A 13,797-nucleotide genomic window follows, 5' to 3' on the forward strand; every position below is an offset into this window, starting at 1 on the left:
TCGCCGCCGCCCCTCCCCGCCCAGCAGCCCTGCCCGGGGGCTCAGCCCGGTCCCCGGGGGCTCCCCCCGCGCCTCCGCCCCGGGGTCCCGCGGCGGGGCGGGAATCCCCGCGATCCGGCCGCGCTCGGCGGGGGCCGCCACGGGGCCGCGCCCGGGCCTCGGCCCGCTGCCGCCCGTGCCCGGCGCAGAGGCGGGGGGCCGGCTCCTTCCGTCTCCTCCCTCGGCGGGCGGAGCCCGGTCCCGACGCTCGCCCGGCCGCGGGGCGCCGCGCGACCTCCCTTCCGCGCTGGCGGGCTCCGAGGCCGGGCGGCGGCCGGGCTCCCCCGCCAGGCGCGCCGGGGCCCGGGCCGGTTCCGGGGCGGCGGCGGCTTCCGGCGGGGCCATGGCGCCCTTCGCCTGCGGGCTGCTGGTGCTGACGGCCCCGCTGGGCGCGCTGCCCCGGCGGGCGGCGGCGGCGCTGGCGGCGGCGGCGGGGGTGGTGGCGGGGCCGCTGTACGTGCACCTGCAGCCGGGGCTGCGCCTGGCCGCCCCCGACCCGCGCCCCGCCGCGCCGCCCGCCTGCCCCGCGCTGCTCCGCGCCCTGGCCGCGCTCTACGCGGCGGCGGCGGCCCAGCGGGGCCTGGACCTGCGCGTCCTGCTGGGCCCCGGCCGCCGCCTGGCCCGGCGGCCCCGCGTCCTGCTGGCCGCCGCCGAGGCGCCGGGGCCGCCGGGGCCGGTGCGGCTGGGCCTCCAGCGCCTGGCCGCCGCCGCCTACGGCTGCCCGCCGCGGCTGCCCGCCGTGCTGCTGGAGGAGGCCGGGGGGGGCCCCGAGGAGGAGCCCGAGGAGGAGCCCGACGCGGCGCTCCCCGACTTCGCCGACGTGGCGGTCGGCGGCACCTTCGACCGCCTGCACGGCGCCCACCGCCTCCTGCTCAGCGCCTGCTGCCTCCTGGCCCGGCGGCGGCTCCTGGCCGGGGTGGCCGACGGCGACCTGCTCCGCCGTGAGTCCCCCCGGGGCGGCCGGTACCGCGCCGGGGTGCGGGGGGCCGGGGGCGGCCGGCCCTGCTGCCGGTATGGGGCCGAGGGGCCAGCCCGGTGCCGAGCGGGACGGGGCAGCGAGAGGGGCCGGTGCCGCGGCCCGGGGGCCCGGCGGGGCGCGGGGGCCCGGCAGCCACACGCCCGGAGCGCCCGGGCAGTGCTGTTGGGACGGGGTGACGGTGGGGACCCGGCGTCCCGTCCGCGCCAGCGAGCGAGGCGAGCTGACGCAGAGCCGAGGGCGCAGCGGGGGCGAGGGGAGCCGGAGGAGGCAGCCTCCCAAAGTCACAGTCGGGTTTTGTCTCCGTCTCCCGGCCTTGCTCTCCACCACCGCTCCGGGACCTGCGCTTTGCTGAACGGACCGCTTTCTTGCTTCTCCCCGCTGGCGCCCGGCAGACAAGGTCCTGATGGAGCTGATCGAGCCGTACGAGCTGCGAGCAGCGAAGCTGCGTGAGTTCCTGGAGGACGTGAAGCCCTCACTGCATTACGACATCGTGCCTCTGGTCGACCCCTACGGCCCCTCGGTCACGGACCCTGACCTGCAGTGCTTGGTGGTCAGCGAGGAGACCCGCAGAGGAGGGGAGGCCGTGAACAAGAAGAGACTTGAAAACGTAATGCCTGCGCAGGAGCCCGGTGGGCTGCCCCTTCCCGCCCTATCGCCCCTGCCTGCCGGTGCCCGTGGGCAAGTTGGGTCTCGGTGAGCAGCTGCGGCTGCTCGGTGCCGCGCCCGGGCTTGAGAGCAGGATGCCAGCGTGCGCATCTGCCGGCACCCCGCAGATGGGTGCTTTGCGCTGAGCTGTCCTGGCTGCGTGTGCCCCAAGGGTGGTGCAGCAGCCTCTGCTTGCGGCATCACCCCGGGTGGGCAGAGGGTTGGGGTCAGATGGGCAGCTCTGTGGGCTGCCTTCCCCTCTTGGCTGCCGGGAACATGCCCCTCGCAGGGACGGAGCTGCCCCGTGGGGACGCTGGGGGTGGCCGCGGCCTCATTTGCGCTATTTCGTTCAGGTCTTGACCTCCCGCTGAGCCCCCTTCCCTCCACTGCGGCTGTCAGGGCTGACGGCCCTTGGCGCTTTCTTCTCTTGCCAGGGGCTCCCTGAGCTGGCTCTCTACGAGATCCTGTTGATGAAGGACCCTGAACACAGTCAGAATGAGGAGGAGAAGATCAGCTCCTCCAGCCTCCGGCAGAGGCTGCTGGGGACGCTGCTGCGGCCCCCGCGGGTGAGGGGGATTGCTCGGAGAGCCGTGGGCTGTGATGGGAAGAGAGTGCCTGGGAGGAGGGGTGGCAGCCTTGGGAACTGAAGAGCCAGCTCCTCTCCCTGCTGCAGGGGGACGAGTTGCAGAGGACTGCCTGCCTGCTGCCTGTACTAGCCCCCCAGCAGGAGCAGGCCGCTGCTCTGCAGGGCCAGGACCTTTCACACCCATCTCCAGGCCGGGTAGTCAGGATCCTTCTCCAGCAGAGCCCACGTTCTCTGTCTGCTGGCAATGGCTTTCCTTCTTCCCTTAGCAAGACCCTGCCTTGCCTTCGCACCCGTATGTGATCGGCCTGACTGGAGGAACCGGTAGTGGGAAAACCTCCATCGCCCATCTCCTGGGGCACCTGGGAGCGTTCCTCATCGACGCTGACAAGCTGGGCCACGCCGTCTATGTCCCCGGTGGCCCTGCCTACGAGCAGGTGGTGGCAGCCTTTGGGGCAGGTAGAGCCACCGAAGACTGCAGGGAAGACTGGGAGAAGGAAGAGGAGGGAGGGGTGTGCCATCATCCTAGTGTCCCAGGGAGCTGTCCTGGCCTGCGCTCCCCCTCCCTCTCCGGGGGTTTTGGGCTCCACACCACCCAGATGGGGCTCTGTAGCTGATTCAGTGATGGTTGGCCCCGAGCGGGGCAAACCACTGCTTTCCCGAAGTCTTGCACATCCCACATCAGAGCTACTGTAAACTGGCTGGTGTGGAAGGCTAAACTGGGCTGCCATTTGTCTAGGGAAAGCTCTTCCCCGTCCTTTTTTAGAGTAAGGTGAAGGGCTACCAGGTCAGGTCCTACAGCTCCTTTCTGGGTCCCTTTGAGAACCCCATGCTGAAATCCTTTCACTCTAACCTAGGCTTGCTGCAGGGAAGAGTGTGGGATTAATTCTTCCCAAGCCTGTTCTGCTTCTGTCTTGCAGAAATCTTAAATGAAGATGGGACAATTAACAGGAAAGTCCTTGGGGCCAAAGTGTTTGGGAACCAGGTAAGAGCGGCACAGAGACTGTCAATATTTAATCTCATGAGCAGCGAACTCTCCATCTGTGCTGAGGATTTTTATTTTTCAGCCCTTTGAGCTGATGATGCCTTCCTGAATGTACTTTCTGGTAGTGATGCGCGGACAGGGCAGGACACAGGGATCCCATCTCGGTAGCTGAGTCAGCAGCCATGCTGGACATGCTGCTCTTGCCCTGGCAGCTGCTGCTGCCTCCCCATCCTCATCCCCTCTGTCCCATGCTTGTCCTTTACCCAGCTGGACATGTGCAGACCTGGTGTTCTCTGACCCTTGTGTGGTTTAGGCTTGTATCCCGTGAGGCTTGGTGATGTGGCAGCCGAACCTGACCCTCTGCGCCTGGCTTTGCTGGCCAGGCTGGTGCTCAGCCTTTTGCTCAGGTCCTGCAGGCTGCCCCAGCCCAAGCATGAAGGCAGCTCGAGGGCTTCTCCCAAGACAGATGGGTCACACGTGGATGCTGCTGCGTGGAGAGCTCGCTCTGCTGCAGGCTGGGGGGGGGGTGTCTTTGCAAAGCACCTCTCGCAGCAGAGACCGAGGTTCTGCTGTGCCTGGCAGGGCAAGATAAATAATAGGAAAAAGAGCCTTGACCCCATCAGCAGGCATGGGAGCCTCTGGGCAGCATGGAAGTTTTCCTTCCTTGTGCTTAGCAAGCAGGCGATGGGCTGGGTTCATCCCCTGTGCTTTAGCAGGTTCTTTCTGGGTGCCCCCTGTGACTGCTGCTGCCACCAGTGGTCCTCTTGTGGGCTGCCCAGGGGTTCTGAGGGCAAGTAACTGAATCCCGTCGTCCTTTCTAGGAGCGGCTGAAGAGTCTCACAGACATTGTGTGGCCTGAGATGGCCCGGATGGTCAAGGAGCAGATTGGGGAGGCAGATGCTCAAGGTAACTGGGGCAGCTCCCATCGTAGCACAAAGGTGGGAGTTGGGTGCATGGTCTTGTGCAGCACACCACGACCCAGAGCCGCTGGGAATCTGCTGCTTTGGGCAGCACCGTGAATATTTTCGATACTCAGACACCCCTATTCTCTGCTGGGCAGCTTGCTGGGGATTTTCACTTGGCACATCTCAGAGCAAACCCCTCCACACAGCTGGGCTGGAAGCTGGGACAGGCTTACCTCAAGCTTCCTACTCTGAAGGAGGGTGGAGGTTGCTTTCTCTTTCCTACGAGGCTGTCACAACCCAGACTGGACAGACCAGGGAGTCATGTTTAATTTGAAATTCCCTTGGGCTAAATTAAGGTGAAACCAAACGATCAGTTAAAGATTTTATTTATGACAGAAGCAAATGGAACTAGGGAGGCATGGTAGTAGGTGGCAGGGTTTCTCACAACAGGAATTGGCATAAGACTACTTCTGTAAACTGTGTAACCATCTACATCAATTCAGGGAATACAGAGATCCCTCCCATTGAGTCACAAGGTTCAGAGCAGACCCCCTTGCTTTCCAGTCTCCTCCTTAGAGAACGGTCTAGGGGCGGCTGGATCCACTCGTAGTCTCAGACTTGGTCAACGGTTTATATCTTGAAATGGATGAGGTGTAGAGATTTGGAAAAGGAAAGAGAGAAGAAGACAGAGAGAGAGAAAGGAAGAGAGAAAGGTTTCATTGATCCTGGGTCCAGCGTTGGTTCAGTCAGCCAAGGTGTCCAGTCCCAGTGGGCTTGCACGCCCAGGGCTTCAGTTTGTGTCCTTTTATCATCCTTGCCCCTCCTTCGGTCGGGCACCCGAACTCGTCAGGTTAATAGGCAGCTTGTGAGCTTTTGGGCTTGGGGGTTGTTTGTGGAATAACTTCTTCCCTGCAGACATGGCCATTGTTTGATCTTTGTATCAGAACAGCTTATTAGAACAGGGAGCTGCACACCCTCCAGCACGCCCTCCCCCTCCTGTTGCTGATGTCTGAGCTGATGGGCTTTTCACCTTGGTTCCTTGCTGTGTAGGGTTTGTCTTTAAGCAGAACTTGCCCCACCACAATGTTTGAGACGTTAACTCTTTCAGTCTCTCACAGAGGCTTCAAGTTAATTTTTGGTGTAGTGCTCCAGCAGTGAGTCTGCTCCTTCTGGGAGCAGACTTTTTCCAGCTCTTGGGAGGTGCTGTTGGTAGCTCTATAGGCATTTGGCTGAAGGCGTTGGCTTGCTGTGCCTGGGAGACCTGCCATCCCAGGCATGCCCTTTAAGCAAACACAGCCTTTGCCTGCTACTCTCTTTTCCACGTGAGGTTTTTTGGCTCAGCATCTGTGCTGCCAGTTTGCAGGAAGGCATGACTCTGCAAGCATAAGTGGACGGGCTGGGTTGGACTCTGAGGAGCAGTCGCACTGCCTTGCGATTGCCAGGTAATGAGGAATGGCCTCATTCCATAGGGAAGGCCGTGTGTGTGCTGGACGCTGCCGTGCTGCTGGAGGCTGGTTGGCAAGACATGGTCCATGAGGTGTGGACGGCCATCATCCCAGAGGAGGAGGTGGGTGATGCCCCTTAGGCCCATTGCTTGCTGCTGGGGCTGGTTCCCGGCTTCCCCTCCGAGCAACTGAGTGTCCCCTCTGGTCCTGTCAGGCTGTGAAGCGCATCATGGCCAGGGATGGGCTGAGCGAAGAGGCTGCTCGCAGACGACTGCAGAGCCAGATGACCAACAGCCAAAGGGTGGAGCAGTCGCAGGTGGTGCTGTGCACGCTCTGGGAGCCGGATGTCACCCGCAAGCAGGTGAGCCTTGGGCTGGCTGCAGCACTGGGGTCTGTCGCAGGTGGCAAAGGGGGAGGCAGGCGACTGACGTGTGCCAGAGGGCTCAGTGCTGTGCCCAGGTCACGCACGGTGTGCCTGGGCGTGCTGCTCACCATCGAGGCTGCCTCTGTGCACAACCATGAGGGATGAATTCGGGGATGTAAATGCAGCAGGGAAGGGGCAGGAAGCGTGGGACCCTCGTGTAAGACTCCTGCCCCTGCCGTGGTGCCGCTCGCCTTGTCCCTGGCTTAGCTGTGGGCTCTGAGGTGCTGCCCCACGTGGGCTCTCTGGCAGGTGGAGAAGGCCTGGGACCTCCTGCAGCAGCGCCTGAGCCAGGAGCGCAGCCTGTGAGGGGGTCACGCTCCTCTTGGCCATCACGTGCCAACCCCATGGATCCCACACCAGTGGGATGGGAGGAGAGAGTCCATGTCCTGGCCTCACACGCCAGCAGTGAGCCAGTCGTGCCGGGGAGGAGCGCAGCACGGGGCCTGAACCCACCAACCCTGTCCAGCCCCATGGAGGGGCCAGGGGCGTCCTGCCATACCCTGGTGTTGGGGTGGGGGGGCGTTGCAGCGGCTCCTCGGGCCAAAGGGCTGAGCCTGCGCTGGAGCCTGGACCTCTCTGTGGGACAGTAAAGAGCCTTCTCCCTCCGTACATGTCTGTCTGCTGGTCCTGTCCCCCGTACCCTCCAGCCTGCCCAGCAGCTGGCTCTCCTGCCCCTGGCCCCTGCTGTGCCTGAGCCCCTGCCTGGTTCCCACTGTGGGGCATCACCCCTGGCTCTGGGGGATGGGGCGGCGGGGGGGGGGAGTCCTGACTGCTGCCGGCAGCGGGTCGCAGCATCCAAGACACTTGGTGCCGTTAGGAGTCCCCACAGCTGGGGTCCCGCATGGTGCTGCCGGGTCAGTCCAGTTGGGCAGGATGGGGATGGCCGGTCCTGCTGCTGGTGCCACCCTGTGATGTCACTGGGAGCATGAGACCATCCCACCTCGGTACTGGTCGGGCAGAGACGAGCCATGGCCAGGCACTGCTTGGGGCGCTGCAGGTGGCAGGGCCAGTGTGCCGGCAGAGCCATCTCCCTGATCCCCTGGACCCTCCAGGTGTGTCAGCATCCCCATTCCCCACTGGTGCAGCCAGTGCAGCCATTCCTAATCCTGGTGGGCACCGGGAGCGGGGGGTCCTGGGGTGAGTCTTCCATGCAGCCCCCAGCCCTGACCCCTGCCCTGACCGGTGCCTCCGGCCCAGGTACTCAGTGGAGCAGATGTACGGGCTGGTGGCTGATGTGGGGGAGTACTGGCAATTCATGCCCTGGTGCAGCTGGTTGGATGTGCTCCCCCACCATGGGCAGGTGCTGCGGGCAGAGCTCGAGGTCGGCTTCCCGCTCCTCCTGGAGCACTACCTCTCCCAGGTCTTCCCGGCCTCCGGGTGGATCCGGGTTGGCAGGGCAGGACTGGGGTGCTGCAGGTCCTGCTGGGGTGGCGGGCGTCAGGCTGCACCGAGGGAGCCGGAGACCCCAACACCTCCGTGAGGTGGGGGCCTGGGGGGGGACACGGTTCTGGGAACATCCCGGCCTGTGGACACGGGTCACGCAGCCCCAGCACCCTCTTGGTGCCGCAGGCCGGCAGCCGGGACTGCCGCCACTGCCGCTTCAGGCACCTGGAGCTGTTGTGGCGGTTTGGGCCAGGGTGGCCCGGACGGACGGACGCCTGCTTGCTGGACCTCTGGGCGAGTGCCGCCACCTGCACGGGGCCCGCCGGGGCAGGCGGGGCTGCAGCCACCACCGGCTGCCGTTCCGCCTCCTCCCCGGAGACGCCGGCCTTTCGCCGCCGGCAGCCCCGCCCGGGCCTTCTGCCCGGCCCGAGGCAGAACGCCGGGACCCCCGGCTCGCCGGACCGGGACCCCCGCGCGGGCGGTGGACTCTGACCCGGGCCCGGCGCTCCTGCGTCACCCTGACGTCAGGGCGGTTACGAAAGCGCCGGGCATCGACCGGGCCCGGGGCGCGGCCCACGGCGGCTGGCGGCGCCGCTCTCGCCGGTGCCGGGGCGGGCGCCCCCTGGCGGCCCGGCGGTGCGGACTGGTTTTCCCGGCGGCCCCCGCGGCGGTCACATGACCGGGGCGGGCGGAAGATGGCGGAGCCGCCCGGCGCCGCGGCTGAGGACTCGTGGGGGAAGGTGGGTCCGTTCGTCGGGCTCCGCGCCGGGCTGCGGGCGGGGGACCGGGCCGGCCGGCTGGGGGCACCTGAGGGCGCCTCGGGTGCGGGGGCGCTGGGCCGGGGCGCCGGGGGCGGCGGAGCCGAGGCCGCGGGCGGGGTGAGCGCCGGGTAGAGGGTCGGGGAGAGCATGAGGGGCAGGGTCAAGGCGAAGGGCAAAGGCCAAAGGTTACCGAGCGCGCGGGGACCGGAGCTCTAGGGGTGTGGGGGGGTACCGCTTGGGCGACCGGGACTCCGGGCGGAGCCGGGGCCCGGGCCCGGGCCGGGGGCGGGGGGGCCGCGGTTTGCTGCCCCAACCCAGCTGACGTCTCTCCTTCGGCCCGCCGTGGCTCCGCCGCCGGCCCCGCGCAAGGTGGATGCTGCCTACAGCGACAATGGCCTGGACTCGGGTAGGTGCCCAGCGGCACCCCCCCCCCCCCCCGCCTCCGGTCGCAGCAGCTGCTTGTCGTGAGTACGACGGCGACAGTGGCTGCCTGGTGACCCGTCCACCCCATCCCTCTGGGCCTGGTCACGCACCCCGGGTTTGTCGCTTACTCCGTGAACCCTCTTCTTCCAGCGCTCTTTATGGAAAACTCAAGGAAAGGAAGCATAGTGTCACGAGCCAACAGTATCGGCTCCACCAGTGCCTCTTCTGTCCCCAATACAGGTGGGCCTGTGGGGTTTGTTCTCTGTGACCGTGGGTCTTTCTGCTCACTGTGGTGTCCAGAACGTGGCAGCGCTCGCAGCTCTCGCCCCTGTCCCGAGGGTGTGAGCGTGGCTGCCCCTCTTGCTAGCTGGGCAGGATTCCCACCCCGAGGTGGGGAGGGAAGGTGGTGGGGAACAGCGTCGGGGCATTGTGGTTTCCGGCAGCGTTTGGGGTGGGCAGTTGGTCAGGTTTTGACACCTTCTCGAGGGAGCTGCAGGCGTCTTCTGCCCACCCAGCTCTGCGAGGAAAGGGAGGGGGTTGTCAGGGCCTCTTATAGTGTTTGTCCTTGGCCCGACCTGCTGGAGCTGAGTGCCGCCCTGGGGGCACCAGGTGGTCCTGGGCCTGGCAGCAACTCATAAGGCCCACCCTCGGCTGTCACCCCCTCCTTGCGCCTCTGCCCCCCGTGATTTGGGAGCTCACCAGTCAGGCGTCTTCACGCTCATGCGAGCTCTCTCCACACAGATGATGAGGATAGCGATTATCACCAGGAGACCTACAAGGAGTCGTACAAGGACCGGCGCAGGCGGGCGCACACCCAGGCAGAGCGGAAGAGGCGAGACGCCATCAAGGTAACCTGAGAGGCTGCGTGTGCTGTAAGAGCACAGCAACTTTCTGGTTCCCGGGGCCCTGCACCTGCTGTTTTCAGCACCTTCCCCTTTGTTTTGCCACTGGACCTTCCCTCCCCAGACACAAGTGTGCTGGGAGCCACCTTGGCTCTTCCTGGCTGCTTGGTGGGAGCTGGGATTTGACACATTTTGAAACAACTAGTCTCCCACTGCTGAACTCCAAATACATGTGCCATGGCTCTGCTTCCCCACAGAAAGGCTATGATGACTTGCAGGCCATCGTTCCTACCTGTGAGCAGCAGGATTTCTCCATAGGCTCCCAGAAGCTCAGCAAGGCCATCGTCCTCCAGAAAAGTGAGTCTTTGTTGTGGTTTAACCCCAGCCAGCAACTAAGCACCACGCAGCTGCTCACTCACTCCACTCCCACCCAGTGGGACGGGGAAGAGAACCGGGAGAAAAAATAAAGTAAAACTCGTGAGTTGAGATAAGGACAGTTTAATAGAACAGAAAGGGAGAAACTAATAATGATAATAATACCAATAATAAAATGGCAATACTAATAAAGGATTGGAACATACAAAACAAGTGATGCACAATGCAATTGCTCACCACTCGCTGACCAATGCCCAGTTAGTTCCCGAGCAGTGATCCCCCCCCAGGCTAGCTCACCCCACTTTATATACTGGGCATGACATCACATGGTATGGAATATCCCTTTGGCCAGTTTGGGTCAGCTGCCCTGGCTGTGTCCCCTCCCAGCTTCTTGTGCCCTTCCAGCCTTCTTGCTGGCTGGGCACAAGAAGGTGAAAAATCCTTGACTTAGAGTTTATATTACTTAGCGACAACTGAAAACATCAGTGTGTTATCAACTTTCTTCTCATGCTGAATCCAGAACATAGGACTGTACCAGCTACTAGAAAGAAAATTAACTCTATCCCAGCCAAAACCTGGACAGTCTTGAGGGTGGGGAGAGGGAAAGGGGTACTGTTAACCCCCAAAACACCTCGCTAGAGCCATGCAGCATGGAGGTTCAGCAGTTTGGGACCTTCTGGTGTGAAGATGCTCTGGGGGACCCCAGGTGCTGTCCGCCTCCCCAAGGAGAATCGGGGCAGCTGGGAGCTGATGCTGCCCAGGCTTGGGCACCTTCTGTGGGGATCTCAGGGTCTTGTGTCTGCTCTCAAATCCTCACTGTGTGTTTTCATGCTCAGCCATTGACTACATCCAGTTCCTGCATAAGGAAAAGAAGAAGCAAGAGGAGGAAGTTTCTACCCTCAGGAAAGACGTAATGGCCTTGAAGATCATGAAAGTGTAAGGGAAGAGCTGTCGGGGTGCTGCCACCTTCTTCCTGCTGTTTTCCCCTGTCCTTGCAAGGCTCCGTGGATGCACTCAGTGCTTCACAGGCAGCCTGGCATCTGGAGTACCAAACCTGTCCCTGCCTGCTGTCATTGTTTCTCCTCCAGCGGCTCGTTAGTGTGGGTCTGTCTCAAGTCAGTTGGTGGAGTTTAGTGTGAAGGTGGATCTGAGTCAGAAAATTAATCTGCTCCCAGTGTCAGGAGCAGCTGCAGCTCCCCAGTGTTTCTTTACTTGCAGGATCTTCCACAAACTCTTGGTCCTCCCCACCCATGCAGCAGTTCTCAGTGGCCAGTGACAGGCAGTGAGCTCTGCCCCCGCAGCTGAGCAGAAGCGAGGTGTGGGAGGCCTCACTCTGCTGCTGAACACGGGGCGCTTGGTTTGTTTCAGGAACTACGAGCAGATTGTGAAAGCTCATCAGGACAACCCGAACGAGGGGAAGGACCAGGTCTCTGATGAGGTGAAGTTTAATGTTTTCCAAGGCCTTATGGATTCCTTGTTCCAGTCCTTTAACGCCTCCATCTCAGTAACGAGTTTTCAGGAGCTCTCAGCATGCGTCTTCAGCTGGATTGAGGAGCACTGCAAACCCCAGGTGAGCCCGGCAGCCGCAGGTGGGCTGTTGAGATGGCAGAGTGAAATGCGGCAGAGACCATTGCGCACATTTGCACCCAGTGCAGGACTGGTGTGGCTGTCCCCTCTCCTGGGGCTTCCGAAAGTGCAGCATGTGACCGGTGCTGGGCTGGGACAGGGTGGGGGTGTGGGGGGGACAGGAGTTGGGGCCCAAGCTCCAGCACATCCCACTCCAGCTGCTGGACTGGTTTGGTGCTGAAAGCTGGCCGGGCTGAAACAGGGTTCAGGAAAGTCCTGCTGGTTCCCCATCACTCCTTCAGGACACTTAAAGGTTTTCTGGTAATGAAGAAACCACTGAGGGAGGCAGGCACTGAGGCAGGGCTGGGTCCCTGCCCTGCTGCAGCTGCCTGAGATCCTGCAGCCCAGGAACAGAGGTGGGAGCATTTCCCATACAGGTGTTGTGGTGCTGGGCAGCATGTGTGCCAGCCCCGGGGCCATGGCACGTGCCGGAGCCTCTCATGGGTGTTGCTCACTGGGGACGGGCTGTTCCCACACTGGAACAACTGACCGTGTCTCCTCTCTGCCCCAGGCGCTGCGGGACATCGTGATCGGGGTCCTGCACCAACTGAAGAGTCAGCTCTACTGAGCCTTCCCCTCGCAGTGCCAGCAGCGCCGGGGCTGCCGCCGCCTCTACACCCGCGGGGATGGGGCACCTCCTGCCCGGGGGCCTGGGTGACGGGTGCCAGGAAGGGCTGGGCCATCTCCCTCATGGCTGTTCTTAAAGCTTCTCTGAATTATTTATTGTATTAACTACAAAACCAAAACGAGGCTGTGCAGACACCTCTGCTCCACAGGTACTGTGACAGTCGATATTACCAAATATTTGTAGGGACTTAGCAAAGAGAGGAAAAAAAGAGTGTATTGAGTAGAGGTCTTTTAAGGTGCCAGAGAGTCTTTAGCTCAGGCAGGCACAGTGGGGTTTGCCTGTGTCACTGACTCTCCACTGTGAAGCACATCTGCTCCGTAACCTCAGGCCTCTGACACAACCCCTTCTGATCCTGGGGAAGGGGGAATGAAACAAGAACAGATGCTAAAAGCTGTTGGTTTCTGTAAAAACAGACTATGAATAGGCTTCTCCCGTAACTGCGGGCTTTCTTGTACCTCTCTCTGAACCAACTCTTACAGGGCAGGGTTTTTAAGTTAAGTTGTGTAGATGCTTTGGGGAAGCTGGCAGAGCTGGCTGAAGGATGAGCCCCTCACCACCAGGGAGACCCTTACTCGGCACAGCCACAACCTCCCTGGTGCAGAGCTGGCAGCATGGGATGGGGACTTGCTAAAACCTGACCTCTTCTGCTGTAGCCGTAGTTCCCCTGAAACAGAGATGGGAGTGAGCTTTCTGTGCCGGCTTTTCCTGAGCAAGTGCTGAAACGTGTGTGGCTTCGTGTCTTTGGGTTTTGATGTGGCCGTACTGAACAGGAAAGCAGTTCAGCAGCTATAGGACAGCACTGCCACAAGCTCACGCTGCTCCTCCTTAGAACTTTTATATACGCACATATATACATAACCAGCCTTGATTTGATTTGATTTTTTTTGTTTTTATAAATCACTGAATCATCCTGAAATATTATCAGTGTCCGCTTTGCAGACAGATGTTCTCTGGAATACTTTTTAACCTGTCACATGCTGCTGCTGTCAGTATGGTTCATGTCTCTGGCCAACAAAAATACATTGTGGCACGGTGTAGCTGTTGCCCAAGTGATGGTTGTTTACCGCACAGAGCGATTGTATCAGGGTCTTCCTGTGCGGCGATGCTGGCAGCAGGATTTGTTCTCTGTAATCATGTTTGTGCTCCCGCTCCAGGGTAGTGGATATTTATTTTTACACTGTTTTTCCACTGTTGATGAGGTAGCACTTGGTGCCAGGTTATGTGGTTTGAATGCTGCAGCATGAGAATGTTTAAAGCTATTGCTCCACTTCATTTAGTAGTCAAGAACCCACTCGGGGGTATGATTTCTATACAGAATTATTCTTCAAACCCTGCCTTTGGGTGTCCTTTCCAAGGCAATGCAATGGAAGCCTCAGAGTCAAACCCTCCAGTGATGCACATCACTGATAAAGCATGCACAGGGTCAGCTGTGTCCGGTCTGGAAGATATTGCTTTGTGATGAAAAAAATCCTCTCTCGTGGGTGAGCAGGTTAGGGTTAGGGCTCTGTGGCTGAACAAGGGGCACAGACTGAACCCCTGGAGATTTTCTGCCAGAAGCTGCCTTGGGAAGAGGACATGGAGTTTTACAGACCTCACATGTGAAAGCAACATATTTTTCTATTGTGAAAAGTAATTAAATCAATTTTGTTGAATGGTTTAATGATTTTTCTGCTTTTATTTCTGTTGCCAAGTTCCTGGACCCTTCCCCTAGAACCAGTCAGAGACGGAGAGGTAGTTTATGGAAGCCTGGCCCA

General features: G+C 61.2%; 2 protein-coding genes across 3 annotated transcripts; both read left to right on the plus strand.

Annotated features, from left to right (window-relative positions):
* The first annotated feature begins 278 nt into the window (after positions 1 to 278).
* On the plus strand, positions 279 to 6,610 carry COASY (Coenzyme A synthase). Its single transcript, XM_049800629.1, has 9 exons — positions 279 to 980; positions 1,411 to 1,625; positions 2,098 to 2,229; positions 2,516 to 2,705; positions 3,167 to 3,231; positions 4,053 to 4,137; positions 5,606 to 5,703; positions 5,796 to 5,942; positions 6,255 to 6,610. The coding sequence occupies exons 1-9, from the start codon at positions 383 to 385 to the stop codon at positions 6,309 to 6,311; spliced, it is 1,587 nt and encodes a 528-aa protein (XP_049656586.1). The 5' UTR covers positions 279 to 382; the 3' UTR covers positions 6,312 to 6,610.
* Positions 6,611 to 8,034: 1,424 nt separating this feature from the next.
* On the plus strand, positions 8,035 to 13,695 carry MLX (MAX dimerization protein MLX). 2 transcript variants are annotated; one of them, XM_049799905.1, is made up of 8 exons: positions 8,035 to 8,128; positions 8,519 to 8,555; positions 8,723 to 8,812; positions 9,314 to 9,420; positions 9,672 to 9,771; positions 10,626 to 10,725; positions 11,158 to 11,359; positions 11,927 to 13,695. In XM_049799905.1, the coding sequence occupies exons 1-8, from the start codon at positions 8,084 to 8,086 to the stop codon at positions 11,981 to 11,983; spliced, it is 738 nt and encodes a 245-aa protein (XP_049655862.1). In that variant the 5' UTR covers positions 8,035 to 8,083; the 3' UTR covers positions 11,984 to 13,695. The 2 variants fall into 2 exon arrangements, with proteins under 2 accessions (XP_049655862.1, XP_049655863.1); XM_049799906.1 differs by lacking the exon at positions 8,519 to 8,555 and having other exon boundaries at positions 8,074 to 8,128.
* The last annotated feature ends 102 nt before the right edge of the window (positions 13,696 to 13,797 follow it).

This window comes from Accipiter gentilis, chromosome 5, assembly GCF_929443795.1.
Source record: "Accipiter gentilis chromosome 5, bAccGen1.1, whole genome shotgun sequence".
Lineage (NCBI taxonomy): Eukaryota > Metazoa > Chordata > Aves > Accipitriformes > Accipitridae > Astur > Astur gentilis.